Here is a 21,154-nt window from a genome sequence, read left to right on the forward strand (position 1 = left end):
GGTGTAGTCCACGAACACAATGGTATAAGCTTACAGCACATGATTAAGCTCCACCCTTATAAGTGTTTCTTTCTTTATAAAGCACTTCAAGTTCGTTTCTTTTTTTCTCTCTGATGTTCTCGTAGCTGTATGGAAAACGAAAGCAGTAGGTGTAGTCCACGAACACAATGGTATAAGCTTACAGCACATGATTAAGCTCCACCCTTATAAGTGTTTCTTTCTTTATAAAGCACTTCAAGTTCTTTCAGGTTATGAATGGAGTTGATGAGCACAACAACATACTGAGCATGTTCGTAGGCATATTGATAATACACTGTATAATAAGTTGTATTTTGTGTATGCTATGGTGTTCGTAATATCATACGTGCGCATAATGGTGGCTTGTGACTTTTCTTTTTTATTCACACTTTGAAAGAAATTGTGCCACCCTTATTCCTGTCTCGAGCCATCTTACTTCTTTTATAATGAAAACAAGCAATGAATAAAGAATTGAAGAAATGATTGAAGTATCATCATTATCGTGCAATATTCTGAATAAATGATTTAATTTTTGTGTATCATATTGTTCTATACGTTCTGCTAATCAATAATCTAAAGCGATTTAAACATTTAAGATTCCGTTCATACGCATAAACTGATTTAAACATTTACAGTTCCCATACAGATTCGACAGAGAAATAGTGAACCATTTACTGCGAAAAAAATGAAAATCTAGCATTGTTTATACAATATTGTTAAACGCAATACTCACCCGTGAGCTTTTATATCACCCTAAAGTGCCCCTTTGTCTTAACTAATAGTTGATCACGTATTTTCTTAATAGCTATACGAATGATTATGGCATGCATGGACAGAAACGTATCACTTTACTACCTGATGTCTCTTCTCAATAATTATTTTCACCTATAGACCCGTTTGATGGCACCATGGACACAAGTTGTTGTAGTTGATTTGACAAAATTATACAAAACAAATCAACTAGAAAAAAAAAGGAACAAAACGTCCGTAAATCCTGCAAGGGCGTATATGAGTGTCCGATTATCGGACTACTTTTGCCCCTTTCTTTATGAAATTCATCGTAGTTATGGCTTTAGCAAAGTATATACAACTTCGATGTTAGTAGATATTGTGATCATGGAAGAGAGAAGAGACGGCGACTCCAGAAGTTAATGAGTGTATGATAATTGTACTATAGGCAGACTCCAATTTTCATTACAGGTGTACCAAAGTAGCTATTCCGATCGCTGAAAATGGGAAATACAATGTAGTATATACTACATTTTATTTACAAGAAATATTATCTTCCTCGAGATTGTCACAGCATTCACAAACATACACAGACACACAGGCACAGACAAACAGAGAGACACACAGACAGACAGACAGACAGACAGACAGACACACACACACACACACACCACACACACACTCACACACATTCATGTCTCTAAGCTCCGAAAGTAGTCGAGCTATGACATCCGGGAATATACAATGTAAATGCAAGTCATCCCTCGTTTCTATGGACTGTAAAATGTCCTTTATATATATTTCTTTTTAATTCAAGTTCCATATTCCACATTCCATATTCAGATTTCATATTCCATTTGATTTCGAAGTAAAATATGTATAACACAACATTCAATTTTAGACATAATTTCACAAAAGGACATGTAATAAAATTATGTGTAAATATGAGGAACCTACTGAAAAGCAATGCTTGTAGGATGTAGGTTCTAAAGAACATTATAAGCGTTTAGTACTACATGCATAAGCGTTTAGTACTACATGCACTATATCAACATCATTAACGCAATTTAATCTCATAAGTGTCTCACAACACGTTCTAAAAAATAACGTTTAAAGCTTTACCTATGTATCGTGCATCAAAAATAAGGCAAAATACAATGGTGATAGACTAATGAATTTACCCGTTCCGTACTGGAGTCTTAAATCCCATAAAATGAGACTTTAACAGACCATTCTCACGTATAATAGGCAATGGATTAGGCAAGTCAACTTCTTGGGAACGGAGAACATTACTGTGGATCAAACTGAAAATGGTGAGTTGGATGATAATAATGCTAGTTGTAAAAAGATCTGAACCTTTTACAGTCAATATATCTTTACAATAAGCGGTGAAGCGAAGCGAACGTTGTGGTGAACATTGCTGGAGCAGGAGTGATATCTGTCACTTCGTATAGTTGTCTATCGGTGCTGTTTTTTCGTGTTACCATTTTCTGTTTAAGTTGTGATGATATCCGTGAAATTTACGGCATGATAGGTATATCCTTCAGGAACATTTCTAACAGTCAAGAATTCATCTCCGAGAACTTGTCTTGTTGATGACGAGTCGACGGATCACTCGAGTTGGCTCGGGCACGTTGCGCAGACGACATGTCACCACTGCTTTCATGACGGTCTTGAAGACCGGGTGCTTGGTGGCGTAGATGAACGGGTTGATGCACGAGTTGCAGAGCACGATTGCGCATGCGTAGGGCACGAACGGGTCGCTGTCTTCGTAGAATAGACACACGGTGAAGGGCGCCAGGCAAACGAAGAATGCGCAGACGACGATGAACATGTTCTGCGTGATCTGCAGTTGGCGCTTGTTCACGCTGGCGCCGCGCTTCTTGAAGACTAACGACGAGGGGGAGATGATGCTGTTGTTGTTGTTTGTCTGGACGACCGGAGGTACTCCGTTGGCGTGACTGCTTCCGTTTTGACAATCGCTGGCGCTGCTGAGATGTACCTTCTCGCTCTCAGCTGCCGCCGCCTTGCTGTGATCCCTTTGAGAATATTATGAAATATACAGAATTTACCGTTATATCCCGATACTTCTGAATCGAGACTAAACGCTATACAAAGAAGAGCACTGTCTTCTGTATGTTCACAGGTGTTCTGTTGTAAACGCGTCTTTTTCTTTTTGTTGTTGTTTTCAGATAAAGGGATACACTGTATTATGAGCTTTGGATATTCCCTTTGCCGTCTTGAATAAAGACTAAGCGCTGTGGACAGCACAAACTTTGGATATTCCCTTCGCTGCCTTGAACAAAGACTAAGCGCACCGCGTTTACAACAGAACACCTGTGGACATGCAGAAGACAGTGCTCTTCTTTGTATAGCGGTTAGTTTCGATTCAGAAGTATAGGGATATAAAAACGAGACCAAATTGGTTAAGAATTCATTTATTATGACAAAGCTACTCATTTGGAAATGCTATCATAGCTTGATAAGCATATCTATGTCCGACAAACAAAATGACACCAAAAAGGTTTTGCCACCTCAGGTGGTACCAATAACCCTTTTTTCGGGTCTTTGCCCATGGACTATCTCCACAAAGGAGCTCGTACAGTCTCCACGAGGGAGCTCATGCTATTGTGTCTCTAACACATAGCAAGCATCAATGAAAGACCAATGTAAATGCCAATTACTCCCTATTGTAGATCGGATCCTGTGCATTGTTATCGACATCCTTCAGGTTGCCGCGTCGTGAAAATTCTACAAACTTTTTTTTTAACTCACCGATTTTAATCAAAACAATGTACACGGCAAATCGAAATGACCTAAGCATCGATGAGTTTGATAGATGAAAATGCATTGCATGTTCGTTGTTACGGTTATAATGACCAACCTTGTCTACAAGTTGAATACCAAAGGACCATGCAGAGTTACATCCTATGACTTGATACACACTTGTGATGATATTCGGAGTATAATAATTTTTCTTTAACTTAGTGAAGTTCACGACCTCTGCGACCTTGACTTTGTAAAGGTTGACTGTATTTTGAGCGATCTATATAATTGTTTGGGTTGTTTCCCCTCAAGCTGTGCAAGTGACTTTCAGCGTTAAAGTGGTTCACTATGAATGCGATTGCAGGGGCAGATCCAGGAATTCTGTAAAGGGGGGGGGGCGTAACTAATAGTTCTGGTGCCACTTCTGGGTTTCATTTCATTTTTTCCTTTTTGTTTCTTCTGTTTTTAACGAAAAATAAAGGGGGCGTGCGCCGGTTGCGCCCCCCTCTGGATACGCCACTGGATTGTAAAAAAAAAATAATGAACGTAATCATATACTTTAATACATTTCACCGGGAAGAGAATGATCACACAACAGACTATCATCCGATTAGAACATGGATGCAATTATAAGTGGACGATTGCCCATTAGTATGATATATTTTTCCGTGTGGTTAAGACTCAGTTATTTCAGATTCACCTTTTTCTAAAGCATGAGAGAAATTAAGGCCTAAATATTTCACGAAAATTGAATGATGCTGATCAATCACATTGACAAAATAAGCACTATTCGTCGGAATATTGAAAAGCCCAATATGAGGAAAGGAGTCTACAGGCACAACAGGACAAGTGTGCAGATTTCGGCAGCACGCACCGATCGAACAGGATCAACTTTCAAGCTCAATTTCTGATTCTAAGCGTTACGCTATACACCTAATGTGTTTTCTTTTTCCTTTTCTTGCTTGTTTGTTATATACTTTGTTGACTCAAAGATACCTTGTCGCAGTCGCGTAAAATACCAGCGCGAAACTGCTGTAAATTAAAGAACCAAATGACGACTTTATTCGGTTATAGAGTGATCGGCAAATACCAAACAATAATATCGGCACAACAAGATGCCGAATGGTCAATCAGCAGTGGGATGACCATGTCGATTATTCTTGGAGCTAGATCTTACCCAGTTTCGTTGCTGAGGTCCGACTGGGTGGTTTCCTGGGTAACGGACAGGTGAGCACTCATCACCTTTGCATGCCGCCGAACGAAGCAGAAGAGTCTTCCGTAGCAGTAGCAGATGATCGTCAGAGGGATCAGAAAGATTCCGAACGCCTGCAAGAGCTGGTACGTGTCCTCCTTGGGGTGGTCCGACGTCTGGCCGCACGAGTGGTATTTCCGGTTGTAGCCGAGGGCACCGATGTCGATGATGGGTAAAAAGAGCATGAAGACGAAGGAGACGACCCAGATGAGACCGACCCAGAGGACAAGGTTGACTGTGGTGAAGGTCCGTCGGTAAGTTTTGAAGTCCTTGGTGACGAGGATGAATCTATTTAAAGCCACGGAGGCGAGCGAGTACAGGCTGGCGGCGATGCACAGATACATGATGCCGCCGGCTACCGAGCAGACCCACGGCTGCAAGGGCCATCCGCTGGGGCTGAGCAGTGCCACTGCATTCCACGGCACCGCGGCTGATGTAAGGAGATCCGCCACGGCGAGATTGACGACGAAGACGTTGGTGATCGTCCTGAGACGACGAGAAACGATGACAGCTGCGATGACAACCGAGTTTCCCACGATGCCGACTATGGATGCAATGATGAAGAGGATTGCGACGAAGATCCGCTGCGCGGGGTCGTCAAATTTGAACCAATCGGTAGGCGGGATCGTAGTATTCACCGACATCGCTGGCATTGATGTAGTCATAATACTCGTTGAGGTATCGCTTTCCGTGGCTGGGCGGCGTATTTTTTATTTACACGCAAGCCTGTGGCTTTTTGCAATTAAATTCAATGAAACCGCGCTAGTAATGCCTCTATGCTTACTCCGCTCGGGTTCGTTGCGAAGAGTTTTGTGAGTGCCTCCGCTCGCGACGATTCGTGTGTGCACGGGCTGTGAAAGTTTTGCCTGCCGTGGTGGACCCTGTAGAGCCCACTACTAGTGTCAAAATCGCCCACTAATGTCAAAACATTAACCACTAATGTCATAACACGTCGACGACAAATGTCAAAACAACCACTAATGTCATAACACGTCGACGACAAATGTCAAAATCGGATCAACCACTAATGTCATAACACGTCGACGACAAATGTCAAAATTTTCATTTTTACTGCAAATGTCCTAACACGTCGACGACAAATGTCAAAATCGGATTAACCTCTAATGTCATGACGTCGACGACAAATGTCAAAATTTCCGAATTTACCGTAATGTCATGACGTGTCACAAGGGCGGATCCAGGAATTCCACAAAGGGGAGGCGCCTTTACAAAATCGCGCCTTTACAAAATCAAAGGCTGGCGCGACCCTCTCCCCCTCCCCAATTTTTTTTTTCTATTTATGTTGTGTTGACACAATAAAGAGAGGGGGCACTTAAGGGGGATGCGCCCTTCTAAATCCGCGATTGCGTCAATTACAAATATCAGTATTGGATTAACCACAAATGTCATAACCCGTCGACCACAATGTCATATCGCGTCACAGGGGCGGATCCAGGAATTCCGTAAAGGGGGAGGGGGCGCCTTTACAAAAATTAAAGGCTGGCGCGACACTCCCCCCCCCCCAAATATTGTTTTAACATAACAATTATAGTGAGGGTGCACCAGAGGGGGATGCGGCCCCTCTCGATCCATCATTGCGCCAACCACAAATGGAAAAACCCATTGCTTCCATTAGAGGGGCGGATCCAGGAATTCCGTAAAGGGGAGGGGCGCCTTTACAAAACGAAAGGCTTGCGCGACCCTCCCCCTTTTCTTCTTTTTATTTCTGTTGTGTTGACGAAATAAAGAGAGGGGGCACTAAGGAGGGGGGGGGGGGGCTCCTCTAAATCCCCCATTGCGTCAACCGCAAATGTCAATATTGGATTAACCACAATGTCATAACACTTCGACCACAAATGTCATAACGCGTCACAGGGCTGGATCCAGGAATTCCGTAAAGGGGGGGGGGGGGGGGGGGGGCTTTACAAAATCAAAGCCTGGCGCGACTCCCCTTTTCATATTTTTATTTCTGTTGGTTTAAGTTAATATCGCGAGGGTGCACCAGAGGGGGAAGCGCCCCCTCTCGTTCCATCGTTGCGTCAACCACAAATGGGAAAACTCATTGCTTGAAATTGTGGGGGTGGATCCAGGAATTTTGTGAAGGGGAGGCGTATACGTCTTTGCAAGAAAGTTAAAGGCTGGCGTGACCTTCCCCCTCCCCATTTCTTCCTTTTATTTCTGTTGTGTTGACAAAGTAAAGAGAGGGGCACTGAAGGGGGATGCGCCCCCTTATAATCCGCGATTGCGTCAACCAAAAGTCAAAATCGGGAATTAACCACAAGTGTCATAACAAGTCGACCACAATGTCATATCGCGTCACAGGGGCGGATCCAGGAATTACGTAAAGGGGGGGGGGGGGGCGCCTTTACAAAACCAAAGGCTGGCGCAACACTACCCCATCCCCCCTCCATTCCTTATTTTTGTTTCTATTGTTTTAACCAAATAATCATGGTGAGGGTGCACCAGAGGGGGATGCGGCCCCTCTCGATCCATCATTGCGTCAACCACAAATGGAAAAACTCATTGCTTGCATTACAAGGGCGGATCCAGGAATTCGACGAAGGGGAGGGGCGCCTTTACAAAATGAAAGGCTGGCGCGACCCTCCCCTTTTCTTCTTTTTATTTCTTTTGTGTTGACAAAATGAAGACAGAGGGCACTAAGGGGGGGGGGGGGGTGCGCCTCCTCTAAATCCGCCATTGCGTCAACCGCAAATGTAAATATTGGATTAACACAACTGTCATAACACGTCGAACACAAATGTCATAACTCGTCACAGGGGCGGATTCAGTAATTTCGTAAAGAGGGGGGGGGGGGGGGGGAAGCTTTACAAAATCAAAGGCTGGCGCGACCCCTCTTTTCTTATTTTTGTTTCTTTTGTTTTAACCTAACATAGTGAGTGTGCACCAGAGGGGGAAGCGCCCCCTCTCGATCCATCATTGCGTCAACCACACATGGAAAAACTCATTACTTGCATTACAGGGGCGTATCCAGGAATTCCGTGAAAGGGAGGCGCCTTTATAAAATCAAAGGCTCACGCGAAACCGCCCCCATTTTCTTCTTTTCATATTCTCTTGTTTTAGCAAAAAATAGAGAGGGGCACCTAGGGGGATGCGCACCCTTTCGGTCCATGATTGCGTCGACCACAAATGACCAAACCCATAACTTGCATTACAGGGGCGTATCCAGGAATTCTGTGAAGGGGAGGCGCCTTTACAAAATCAAAGGCTCATGCGACACCACCCCATTTCCTTCTTTTCGGGCATCATGGGGGATGCGCCCCCTCTCGATCCATGATTGCGTCAACCACAAATGACCAAACCCATTGCTTACATTACAGGGGCATATCCAGGAATTCCGTGAAGGGGTGGCGCCTTTACAAAATCAAAGGCTCACGCGACACTACCCCATTTTCTTCTTTTCATTTTCTCTTGTTTTAATAAAATATATAGAGGGGCACTATGGGGGATGCGCCCCCTCTCGATCCATGATTGCGTCAACAACAAAAAAATGACCAAACTCATTGCTTGCATTCCAGGGGCGTATCCAGGAATTCCGTGAAGGGGAGGCCCCTTTACAAAATCAAAGGCTCACGCGACACCACCCCATGTTCTTCTTTTCATTTTCTCTCGTTTTAACTAAATATAATAGAGGGGGCACCATGGGGGATGCGCCCCCTCTCGATCCATGATTGCGTCAACCACAAATGACCAAACTCATTGCTTCCATTACAGGGGCGGGTCCAGGAATTTGGTAAAGGAGAGGGGTGCACCTTTGCATAATTAAAGCCTGACGCATCACCCCATCTTTTGATCATTTATGTTGTTTTGAAGAAAACAAAATAGAGGGGGCATCAGAGGGGGATGCACCCGTCTCGATCCGCGATATCGTCAACCACAAAATGTCAAAACTTATTGCCTGCATTACAGGGGCGGATCCAGGAATTCTGTAAAGGGGAGGCGCCTTTACAAATTTAAAACCTGCCGCACCCCCTATTTTTTCATTTCTGTTGTTTTAACAACAACAAAATTGTTTGAAAATTTTGACATCTGTGGTCGACGCGTTATGACATCTGTGGTTAATACCCGATTTTGACATTTGCGGTTGACGCAATCGCAGATTGAGAGGGGGCGCATTCCCCCATTAGTGCCCAATCTCTTTATTTCGTCAACACAACAGAAATAAAAAAAAAAGAAAATAGGGGAGGGGGAGGGTCGCGCAAGACTTTTACTTTGTAAAGACGCCTCCCCTTTACGAAATTCCTTGATCCGCCCCTGTAATGCAAGCAATGGGTTTGGTCATTTGTGCTTGACGCAATGATGGAGCAAGAGGGGGCGCATCCCCCTCTGGTGCCCCCTTTCTTTTCTTTTTTCTATTTTTTTTTTGTTAACACAACATAGATAGAAAAAAGGGGTTGCTGTAGCCTTTAATTTTGTAAAACCGCCTCCCCTTAACGAAATTCCTGGATCCGCCCCCATAATGCAAGCAGTGAGTTTTGACATATGTGGTTGACGCAATGATGGATCGAGATTGGGCGCATCCCCTCTGGTGCACCCTCACTATAATTATTAGGTTAAAACAATAGAAACAAAAATAAGAAATGGGGGGGGGGGTGCCTCGCCAGCCTTTGATTTTGTAAAGGCCCCCCCCCTTCCCCTTTACGGAATTCCTGGATCCACCCCTGTGACGCGATCGAGGTCGACGTGTTATGACATTTGTGGTAAATCCAATATTTATATTTGTGGTTGACGCAATCGCGGATTTAGAGGGGTGCATCCCCCTTCGGTGCCCCTCTCTCTTTATTTTGTCAACACAACAGAAATAAAAATAGGAAAATGGGGGGGGGGGGGAGGGAAGGCGAGGGTCGCGCCAGCCTTTGATTTTGTAAATGCGCCTCCCCTTTATGGAATTCCTCGATCCGCCCCTGTAATGCAAGCAATCAGTTTGGTCATTTGTGCTTGACGCAATGATGGATCAAGAGGGGGCGCATCCCCCTCTGGTGCCCCCTTCCTTTTTTTTTTTTCTTTCTTTTTTTTTTGGTTAAAACAACATAGATAAAAAATTGGGGGGGGGGGTGCTGTAGCCTTTAATTTTGTAAAGCCGCCTCCCCTTTACAAAATTCCTGGATCTGCCCCCGTAATGCAAGCAATGAGTTTTGATATTTGTGGTTGACGCAATGATGGGTCGAGAGGGGGGCGCATCCTCCTCTGGTGCACCCTCACTATAATTATTAGGTTAAAACAACAGAAACAAAAATAAGAATGGGGGGGGGGGTGCCTCGCCAGCCTTTGATTTTGTAAAGGCGCACCCCCCCCCCCTTTACGGAATTCCTGGATCCACCCCTGTGACGCGATATGACATTATTTTTGTGGTCGACGTGTTATGACATTTGTGGTTAATCCAATATTGATATTTTGTGGTTGACACAATCGCGGATTTAGAGGGGGTGCATCCCTTTTTAGTGCCCCCTCTATTTATTTTGTCAACACAACAGAAATAAAAATAAGAAAATGGGGGGAGGGCGAGGGTCGCGCCAGCCTTTACAAAATAATATAGAAACGCCCACTAATGTAGCAAAATACATCAACCGCAATGTAGAAATCGCCCACAAAATAATGTAGACAATTTCCACTACAAACGTAAAAACGAAACAGCACCCACTAATGTAGAAACGCCCACAAGTTGCATACATCAACCACATATGTAGAAATAAATTATTATAAACGACGAACTCTATGTGGTTAATTTCGGCTGTGTTACTTGTATACCTGTACAATGGTGAGTTCACTTTTTTTGAATTTTCTGAAGAGTTTGTTTTAGTTTTTGATTTGTTTTGCTTTGTTTGTTTGTTTTTGTGTTTGTGTTTTTTTTTTTTGCTGTTTCCATATTGCTGAACACGAAATTTAACAATAGCAAAACAAAACTTTAGTAACTGCCACTTATAAAACCCCCAAGGAAGTAATTTATACTGAAATTCTCTAAGACCTCAGATAAGTTTCGTGGTTGCATGCCCGCAAAAATTATTTGTTCTCCTTACACTTTCTTTTCTTTTCTTTTTTTGATGGCCATTTCTAATATCTATCAAAGCAATAGGCCTATATTTTTTATAAATACTAATGTGTATAAACATTTCCTCGATTGCGCAATTCAAAGTACATTGTAATATCTTTAATAGGTACGAACTTGAAGAGGAAACAGTCATGTCTACGCCCAGTGCAATCTTCAAACAGAGACTTCAGAATTTAATGTGAAGCACATTTCCACCCGGCGCATTCTGTGTATACAGGACCACAACAATCACAATGTTGGTGGAGTGCAGTCAATTCTGAGTAGACCGACGGAAGCGAAACAGAAGCACAAGCAACAACAGAAACTTGCGTGGGAAAAAAAAAATGTTACATTAATCACGCATACAAGTATAGTTATAATATCTACTTCCTTTCAATTGCACTGGATACCATCATATGTCACGCACACACATATACACACACACACACACACACACACACACCAAATTAAAAAGTATACTTATTGCAATATTATTCATCAATCACAGGGGCTGACTGGAAGAATCTCTAGATGGAACCAGGAAAGGGTACTGTGTACATGCCGAATTAAAGGGGAAAATCCTGTCTAAATATAAGTTATTCTCATAAAAAAGAGTAAAATCTTACGAGTTCAACTGTAAAGATTTGACTGAAATCGGATGAAAAATAAGGAAGTTATGATTTTTTGAAGTTTTGCTAATTTCTGCAAAACAGTTCTTTTACAGTGGATATGAATAAGCAAATGAGTGAGCTAACCATGTCATACCCTCACAATTTTCCATTGATCGTGTACAACAAATGACGAAAAAAAAATGACTAAAACATGATTTGATTCCCGGTTGAATAACTTCAGAATAGTGATCAGTTAGATTTACCAGGATTCGAGCCTCGGGCATAATTGCATTTGAATGAAAACTGGAAATGTGCCAAATTTCAAACCATAATATGGAAAGTTGTCAAGGATGGCATGCTCACTTTGCCATTTGCATATGCACATTGACAGTTTAAGAACTGTTTCCTGAAATATTAGCGAGACTTCGAAATGTCATAACATTTTACTCTTTCTTATCAGACTAACTTTAATTTGGACTGAATTTCATTTCATTTCATTTCATTTATTTTATTTTATTTTCAACAACATTTTCATACACAAAATAGCACAACATCAATACAATGTAGTAACAAAGAAAAATACGTGAAGTTGGCAATACTACGCATCGCAAAAGCAAAATAAACAATGAAAATTGAATCAAAACTAAAGTTGCAGGAAATGGAGGAGACATGCTAAAAAGCAAAGCTTGTATTTTGCAGTCTCCTCGTGCACGTCGTGGACAAAAAGACTAAATAACATCAACAAGCAATTTCCCCTTGAAGGTATGATTTAAAGGGGATGGCTACTAACTGATCAGTGGGAATGCTGGGGGATGATTGTTCCAGTTCTTGTGGGATTCATTTAAGAGTACATTATATATCTATTGTTGTGTGAAAATTATTTGCTTCAGAACAGTCTCATATTCAAGTAATGTGAAGTTTAATGCCCCGTCACTGTACAGGCATGCTAGCCTGGAAACATTAAACTGCACATTAGTTGAGAATGAGACCATTCTGAAGCAAATAGTTTTCACACAACAATAGATATACTAGGTGTTTCAAAAAACATTTCCCACTTTTGATTCTTAATAATTCAAAAACTATATATCAGGTAATATTGTCAATGATATGAGTGATAGCTGAATAGTGTACAATTTGGTTGAAGGTGGTTTGAATATGAAAGCATAAATCAGTTTCATGAAATCCATGATTAATTTCACAGTTAGGTTCCAGATTTTGCTCTATTTTCAACCCTCTGTACAAAATTTCACTTTGCACATGGGTCAATGGGTGTGTATGGGAGTGTGTGGTTAATACCCTAACAATGGTCCTGAACAATGGCCAGGGTTTGAATGCTTCATTATTTATTCATGAGAAATTCCACTATCACAATTAGTCTTTATCCAGCCACTGGCAGTATCTGTGTAAAGTCAAACGCCTGCCGATACTGTCGTTGAGCCGTGACAGTGCTCTCCCTACTTCTGAAAAACGAAATTACAATGATTACCTTCTGTTCTATCGTAAACATTGTGACAGGAAGCAAAGAAAATTAATTAGAGTATACACTTGTGTATATGGAGCCTCAAATTAATCTACTGTGAAACAAATCACCCCAAATGATAAATGCTGCTAAACTCTTTACCCAAAATGATCTCTTTTTATCGAAAAGCGAAACATTTGTCAGATTATTTAATTAGTAGGCAGTTGTATTAAAGTGAGGAACTTTAGATAATTTATGCTTATTTATCTCCCAAATTTAGTGATATGTGAAGCAAAATTTCAAAATGATTGCCAGCTGGAATGAAATGAGGTGTTTCCATGTGCATACATTTTACCCTTTACCGTGCATGAATTCAGACTAGCAGTGCCCAGGGCAATCCACATGAATTATTGATTAAGCATTCATGTGTCTCGGAGCGCGAGACTGACGCCTAGTCAACAGGTGATTCAGGCATGTCCATTGTTCAGGGCCATTGTCAGCACACACTCACATACATATCATTGGTTCCTGTGCAAAGTTAAATTTTTGTACAGAGGGTTAAAATTTGACCAAAATCTGAAACCTTACTTCAAAATCAATCTTAGATTTAGTGAAACTGATTTATGCTTTCACATTTAAATTACCTTCAACAAAATTGTACACTATTCAGCTATTACTCATATCAATGACAGTTTTGTCGGATGAATAGTTGTTGAACTATTAATGATCAAAAGTGGAAAATGTTTTTTGAAACACTTAGTATAATGTGCTCTTCAATGAATCCCACAAGAATTGGAACAATCATCCCCCAGCATTCCCGCTGACACCCACAGATCAGTTACTATAGCCACCCTCTTTAAGGTGTGATTGAAAGACTATGATATAAAGATCACACGCTCTTAATGATCGGAAGATAACATTTTATACACATCCAGTCTGGCTTATAAAAGTGCTTGTTAGTTTCCGTTCAAGCATACAAAATTAATGATCATGCCATTTTTGACATGACATTACACACCAGGAGTTATGCCTGACAAGGGAAATACCCAGAATATCACCATCATGCATCGGTATTGAAAATAAAGCATAATTATTTACTTTCATTTCTCACTTTATCACCTTCACATAAAAACAGGATGTTTATGTTCTGCTTTCCGGAGCATATCATCAGCGTGAGCATCGATTCCTTGTTCTCGTGACCGAAAATTTTCAAGCAAAGCTATTCCAAACTACAAGGGCGGTCAATTTTTTCTCTGTCCTCGTAGCTGTACGGAAAACGAAAGCAGTATGGTGTAGTCCGGGTATGTATAAGCTTACAGCACATGATTAAGCTCCACTCTAATAAGTATACATTAATTTTGTCTAATAATTAGTGCGATGTCTGTAATGTTCATCATACGAATATATACACGTAGGCATGTGTAGCCACCAACTACATCAACTATAGAAACGCTCTTTGTTTCTCTTACAGTGTTTCTTTCTTTATAAAGCACTTCAAGTTCTTTCAAGTTATGAATAGGCACAACCATAATGAGTATGTTTGTGTGGGCACATAATTATGTTCGTGGGCATATTGATAATACACTGTATGAATAAGTTGTGTTTTGTGTATGCAGTGGTATTCGTAATATCTGTGTGCACAAAATAAAGTTGAACTTGAACTTGAACTTGAATGGTGACTTGCGACTTTTCCGTTTTATTCACACTTGGAAAGAAATTGTGCCACCCTTATTCCTGTCTCGAGCCATCTTACTTCTTTTATAATGAAAGCAAGCAATGAATAGAGAATTGAAGAAATGATTGAAGTATCATCATTGCATGCAACATCTAAATAAATAGGTTTATTGTATCATACTGTCCTATACGCTCTGCTAATTAATAATCTAATGCTATTTAAACATTTAAGATTCCGTTCAAACGCATAGACTGATTTGAACATTTACAGTTCTCATACAGATTCGACATCGCAGAGAAATAGTGAACCACTCCTGCGAAAAAAAGAGGAAAATCTAGCATTGTCTATAGAATTGTTAAACGCAATACTCACCCGTGAGCTTTTATATCACTCCTTTTGCTTAACTATCGGATCACGTATTTTCTTGATAGCTATACGAACGACTATGGCATGCATGGACAGAAACGTATCACTTTAGTACCTGAGGTCTCTTCTCAATAATCATTTTCACCTAGACCCGTTTCATTCCACCATGGATTCAAGTTGTTGTAGTTGATTTGACAAAATCATACAAAACAAATCAACTAGAAAAAAAAAAAGGAACAAAACGTCCGTAAATCCTGCAAGGGCGTAGGCCTATATGAGTGTCCGATTATCGGACTACTTTTGCCCCTTTCTTTATGAAATTCATCGTAGTTATGGCTTTAGCAAAGTATATACAACTTCGATGTTAGTAGATATTGTGATCATGGAAGAGAGAAAAGACGGCGGCTCCGGAAGTTAATGAGTGTATGATAATAACTGGCAGACTCCAATTTTCATTACAGGCGTATACGAAAGTAGCTATTCCGATCGCAGAAAATGGGAAAAAGTATAATATATACAATTGATATATCACATTACAAGAAATCATCTTCCTCGAGATTGTCATAGCATCCACACATCGGACACACGCACACACACACACACACACACTCACACAACAAAAGCAATATACACACACATTCATGTCTCTATAATTAAGCTCTGAAAATGCTATGACATCCGGGAATATACAATGTGAATGCAATTCATCCCTCGTTTCTATGGACTGTAAAATGACCTTTATATCAACATCATTAACGCAATTTAATCTCATAAGTGTCTCACAACACGTTCTAAAAAATAACGATAAAAGCTTTACCTATATATCGTGCATCAAAAATAAGGCAAAATACAATGGTGATAGACCAATGAATTTACCCGTTCCGTACTGGAGTCTTATATCCCATAATAAGGTTTTAACAGACCATGCTCACGTAGGCAATGGATTAAAAGGCAAGTCAACTTCTTGGGAACGGAGAACATTAATGTGGATCAAACTGAAAACGATGAGTTGGATAATAATGCTAGATGTAAAAAGATCTGCACGTTTTACAATCAATATACGTCTTTACACTATTGCAGTGTCATGAAATTATAACTGAACAAAAACTTTACGACAATAACAGTTTGTAAATGTTATTTTGCTGACACATCAAGATTTCGAATATCTAGAAGCGGTGAAGCGAACGTTGTGGTGATCATTGCTGGAGCAGGAGTGATATCTCTCACTTCGTATAGTTCTCTATCGGTGCTGTTTTTTCGCGTTACCATTTTCTGTTAAAGTTGTGATAATATCTGGGCAATTTACGGCATGATTATAGGTAGGTAACATTTCTAACAGTCCAGAATTCATCTCCGAAGGCTCGTCTTGTTGATGACGAGTCGATGGATCACTCGAGTTGGCTCGGGCACGTTGCGCAGACGACATGTCACCACTGCTTTCATGACGGTCTTGAAGACCGGGTGCTTGGTGGCGTAGATGAACGGGTTGATGCACGAGTTGCAAAGCACAATTGCGCATGCGTAGGGCACGAACGGGTCGCTGTCATCGTAGAAGAGACACACGGTGAAGGGCGCCAGGCAGACGAAGAATGCGCAGACGACGATGAACATGTTCTGCGTGATCTGCAGTTGGCGCTTGTTCACGCTGGCGCCGCGCTTCTTGAAGACTGACGACGAGCGGGAGATGATGCTGTTGTTGTTGTTTGTCTGGACGACCGCAGGTACTCCGTTGGCGTGATTGCTTCCGTTTTGACAATCGCTGGCGCTGCTGAGATGCACCTTCTCTTGGGTCGGCTGTTGTTGCCCGACCTCCGATAGCTCTTGGACCTGAAGGCTCTGTCGGCCTTTGCTCTCAGCTGCCGCCGCCTTGCTGTGATCGCTGTGAGAGTATTATATGAAATACAGAAGAAAAAGAAAGCAATAGGTTATTAGTATTGGGCAGTTCTTTTGCCAGTTTCCCCATTGCACAACGCATTACAAAAATAGGTGAATCAATTAATAATTAAACCAATAAATACAATTGTAGATGCATGGATATTTCGTGTTGTATGCATTATGTGCTGCATTAACTGATTGGTTGTAAGCTACGTGGAGTAAATTGTATAATTATTATGATGAGTTCATGTTCGTCTACAAGCACATGTACGGAAGTATTCATCCTTTATTGTGTGATCTCATATAAAACCGTGGCTCTTTTATTTCTTTATAGGGGCTACGTAGAGGAGCTGTCGGTAAGTTCAGTTAATTTTTCGATTCAGAACATCTGTATCTGAAATTGCAAGTTTTCTGGCCACTCAAATATTTGAAAAATAGGTCTGCAGTGTTACCAACGGTACAAAGACTGGAGAAAAAAATAAAAACATGAAAGGTGAAGATGTGCGGGCTTGTAGAAACAATTAGAGTTTTGTTATGATGAACACTCTGGCTCATCTTATTGTGTGAAGCTTAAACAACGAGAGCCTCTATTGTTTAGTGTTACGTAATACACAATGGCAACTTTAATTATACTATAACGATTCTCGCTCGTGTGTAGAGATATTGGCGATGTTAATTGGCTTCGACAATACGTTTTACATCCTGTTGTTTACTGTAAAATGAAAGTGTCATTGCCTGCATGCTGGTGCGGAGTGTATGCACTATTTCCACGTGTGTGTGTGTGTGTATGGGGGTAGGAGAGGGTAGAGAGAAAATACAGGTGGGTATGATGCGAAGGAGAATATCATTTTCTAGTACATCGACGGTTGAAAGAGTTCAATCCCATTGTTTGATGAGTACTAAAAACAGTATGGTTGCTTTCGATGAATGTTATATTACGACACAACGAAAATTGTTCTTTACACTTTGCTATTGTGTCTCTAACACATAGCAAGCGTCAATGAAAGACCAATGTAAATGCCAATCACTCCCTAGAGTAGACCGGACTCTGTGTGCTGTTATCGACATCCTTCAGGTTGCCGCGTCGTGAAAAATCTACATTTTTTTTTTTACTCACGGATATTTATCAAATCAATGTATATGGCAAATCGAACTGACCTATGCATCGACGAGTTTGGTGGATGAAAATGAACAGCATGTTCTGTTTTTGATGACATAATGATCAACCTTGCCTACAAGTTGAATCCAAAAGTACCATGCAGAGAATATTCTTTGACATAATACACGCTTATGATGATATCCGGAGTATGATTTTTCTTCAACTTAGTCAAGTTCACGACCTCTTCGAGCTTGACTTTGTGGATAGGTTGACTGTATTTTGAACGATCTATCATTTGGGTTGTTTCCCCTCAAGCTGTGCAAGTGAGTTTCAGCGTTATAGTGGCTCACTACATAGTGATTTTGAAAATAATGAACGTAATCATATATACTTTAATACATTTCATACAGCGGGAAGAGAATAATCATACAACGAACTACGATTAGAGCATGGATGTGATTATAGATAGACGATAATTTCCCCATGATTATAATGCAGTTTTCTGTGTGGTTAAGACTCAGTTATTTCATATTCACCTTTTTCTAAAGCATGAAAGGTATTAAGGCCTAAGATATTTCACGAAAATTGAATTATGCTGATCAATCACATCGACAAAGTAAGCACTATTTTGTCGGAATATTGAAAAGCCCAATATGAGGAAAGGGGTCTACAGGCACAACAGGACATGTTGTTTTAATACTAGTGTGCAGATTTTGGCGGCACGCACCGATCGAACAGGATCAACTTTCACGCTCAATTTCTGATTCTAAGCATTATACACTGTACACCTAATGTGTTGTCTTTGTCCTTTTCTTGCCTGTTTGTTATATACTTTGTTGACTCAAAATTACCTTGTCGCAGTCGCGTAAAATACCAGCGCGAAACTGCTGTATAAAGAGCCAAATGACGATTTTATTCGGTTATGGAGTGATCAGCAAATACCAAACAATAATATCGGCACAACAAGATGCAGAATGGTCAATCAGCGATGGGATGATCATGTCGATTATTCTTGGAGCTAGATCTTACCCAGTTTCATTGCTGAGGTCTGACTGGGTGGTTTCCTGGGTAACGGACAGGTGAGCACTCATGACCTTTGCATGTCGCCGAACGAAGCAGAAGAGTCTTCCGTAGCAGTAGCAGATGATCGTCAGGGGGATCGGAAAGATTCCGAACGCCTGCAAGAGCTGGTATGTGTCCTCCTTGGGGTGGTCCGACGTCTGGCCGCACGAGTGGTACTTCCGGTTGTAGCCGAGGGCACCGATGTCGATAATGGGTAGGAAGAGCACGAAGATGAAGGAGACAACCCAGATGAGACCGACCCAGATGACGAGGTTGACTGTGGTGAAGGTCCGTCGGTAAGTTTTGAAGTCCTTGGTGACGAGGATGAATCTGTTTAAAGCTACGGAGGCAAGCGAGTACAGGCTGGCGGCGATGCACAGGTACATGATGCCGCCGGCTACCGAGCAGACCCACGGCTGCAAGGGCCATCCGCCGGGGCTGAGCAGTGCCACTGCGTTCCACGGCACCGCAGCCGATGTAAGGAGATCAGCCACGGCAAGGTTGACGACGAAGACGTTGGTGATCGTCCTAAGTCGACGAGAGACGATGACGGCTGCGATGACAACCGAGTTTCCCACGACGCCGACAATAGATGCAATGATGAAGAGGATTGCGACGAAGATCCGCTGCGCGGGATCGTCAAATTTGAACCAATCGGTAGGTGGGATCGTAGTATTCACCGACATCGCTGGCATTGTAGTCATAATACTCGTTGAGGTATTGCTTTCCATAACCGGGCGGTCTGTTGACAGGCTATCAGAAGGTACGGCCGAACTTGGGTGTCAAAACTGGTCAAACTTGTTCGTTTGATGACTGGATGTAAAAGTGTCGTCTAGAGTATTTTCGAGTCGCGAAAAGGATCTTAGCCACGTCTTCAGAGCAAGACGCGAGTCACGGAAAGTATATTTTGAATAAATCTGACACTGTTTTCACTTTCATATGGTACTTTCAGTGGACACTTTGATGCTGCTCTTTACCAAACCATCTTTGGAAACTCACTCTGAATCATTCGTAGTCCATAACTGTTCAAAACTGATCTAACCACAACATTCTATGTTTATGGTTATAACTGCGTTTCCACTGGTGTACAGATCAAAGCCAACGATAATCAGTTGAAGAATGAAATGCGATATTGGTGCAGTATAATACAATAGTTGGGCTGTCTCAGAACCAAAGCTGCACGTATCAAAAATTCAGGTTTTTATCCACTCAGGAGAAGTCAAGGCACACACTGTCAGATGTTGCCTCCCCGAAAATAGATATCCGCTGTGGAGTCTGGCGATTCAGCGCTTTCAAAACAAGAATAGCGAATGGTAGTATTTTTCCTTCCACAAACGCAAACAATCAGCGGATGTTATAGCACCCACCACGACCCTTTCATAAAGCGTAATTTCCTCTGATACGGTGTGCGTCGCCCGCTCGAAAAAAGGTTTATAAAATGATTTTTAGAAAAAAAAAGGAGAAAGAAAGATCTGGCAGATCAGACAATTTCCAAAAGACATTTACCACAATCACGCAACAGCATCCTCAATGAAATGAAACAAAGCCGAGCAGTTATCGCCGCGAGGGAACTCAGTTTGCACACGGCAGTATCATTTCTCAACCAATGTTTGCGCTTTCACTTTGACGTTATTACATCTTGGAAGTTAAAAGTGGGAAGGTCAAATAATAGCAGCAGTATGTCCGGTGTAATTGTGACCATTCATCCATTCCAAAATACGGAGGCCATGAAGCAGTATCACTGATCAATACTTTCTTTTCATATCCATCTAAATAATATCATCATGTGCTTCGTTTGGACTTTGTGCAATTTTTTTAAAACTCTGTTTTCATTGTATTTAGATACAGTGTATACATTCTGCCTCTTGCATATAACTGTACAAAAACAGCGGCGGCGCTACCTTAACAATGTGTTGACAACGCTGTGGCTGCCAAAAAGTAAAATCTAAGAATTACAGAAGACATTATTGTGACCAACATCAGGAATCTTGTGTAAATGTCTCTTTTCCAGCAATTGCATGAATCATTAGTTTACATAATCATGTCGATTGGCTTAATTACTTCGTTTCATCGGGTGATCTTGTTTCTTTTCGAATTCATTTCATTTTGGCAAGAGTGGCTCCTAGTATCTAAAACTGAACTTCGAAAGGACCGACAATCAGAAACGATGAATAATAAACACCAGTTATCAAAAAC

General features: G+C 41.4%; 2 protein-coding genes across 2 annotated transcripts; both read right to left on the reverse strand.

Moving 5' to 3' along the window:
• Positions 1-2,317: 2,317 nt before the first annotated feature.
• Positions 2,318-5,409, reverse strand: LOC139716673 (melatonin receptor type 1A-like). Its single transcript, XM_071628203.1, has 2 exons — positions 4,691-5,409; positions 2,318-2,786 (listed from the first exon to the last, which is right to left on the reverse strand). The coding sequence occupies exons 1-2, from the start codon at positions 5,407-5,409 to the stop codon at positions 2,318-2,320; spliced, it is 1,188 nt and encodes a 395-aa protein (XP_071484304.1).
• A 10,860-nt stretch (positions 5,410-16,269) lies between these two features.
• On the reverse strand, positions 16,270-19,689 carry LOC139716723 (beta-4C adrenergic receptor-like). The gene is made up of 2 exons (XM_071628252.1): positions 18,926-19,689; positions 16,270-16,801 (listed from the first exon to the last, which is right to left on the reverse strand). Exons 1-2 carry the CDS (start codon positions 19,687-19,689, stop codon positions 16,270-16,272), a joined length of 1,296 nt encoding a protein of 431 aa, XP_071484353.1.
• Between the last annotated feature and the right edge of the window lie 1,465 nt (positions 19,690-21,154).

This window comes from Diadema antillarum, unplaced genomic scaffold (genome assembly GCF_040938485.1).
Source record: "Diadema antillarum isolate AM-2024a unplaced genomic scaffold, OU_Dant_1.0 scf00000069, whole genome shotgun sequence".
Taxonomy (NCBI): Eukaryota; Metazoa; Echinodermata; class Echinoidea; order Diadematoida; family Diadematidae; genus Diadema; species Diadema antillarum.

Coding starts and splice junctions, on each gene's coding strand:
- LOC139716673 (XM_071628203.1), bottom strand. CDS start 5,409: ATGTCGGTGAATACTACGATCCCGCCTACCGATTGGTTCAAATTTGAC. Junction 2,787..4,690: donor GACCTCAGCAACGAAACTGG/GTAAGATCTAGC, acceptor ATATTCTCAAAG/GGATCACAGCAAGGCGGCGG.
- LOC139716723 (XM_071628252.1), bottom strand. CDS start 19,689: ATGGAAAGCAATACCTCAACGAGTATTATGACTACAATGCCAGCGATG. Junction 16,802..18,925: donor GACCTCAGCAATGAAACTGG/GTAAGATCTAGC, acceptor ATACTCTCACAG/CGATCACAGCAAGGCGGCGG.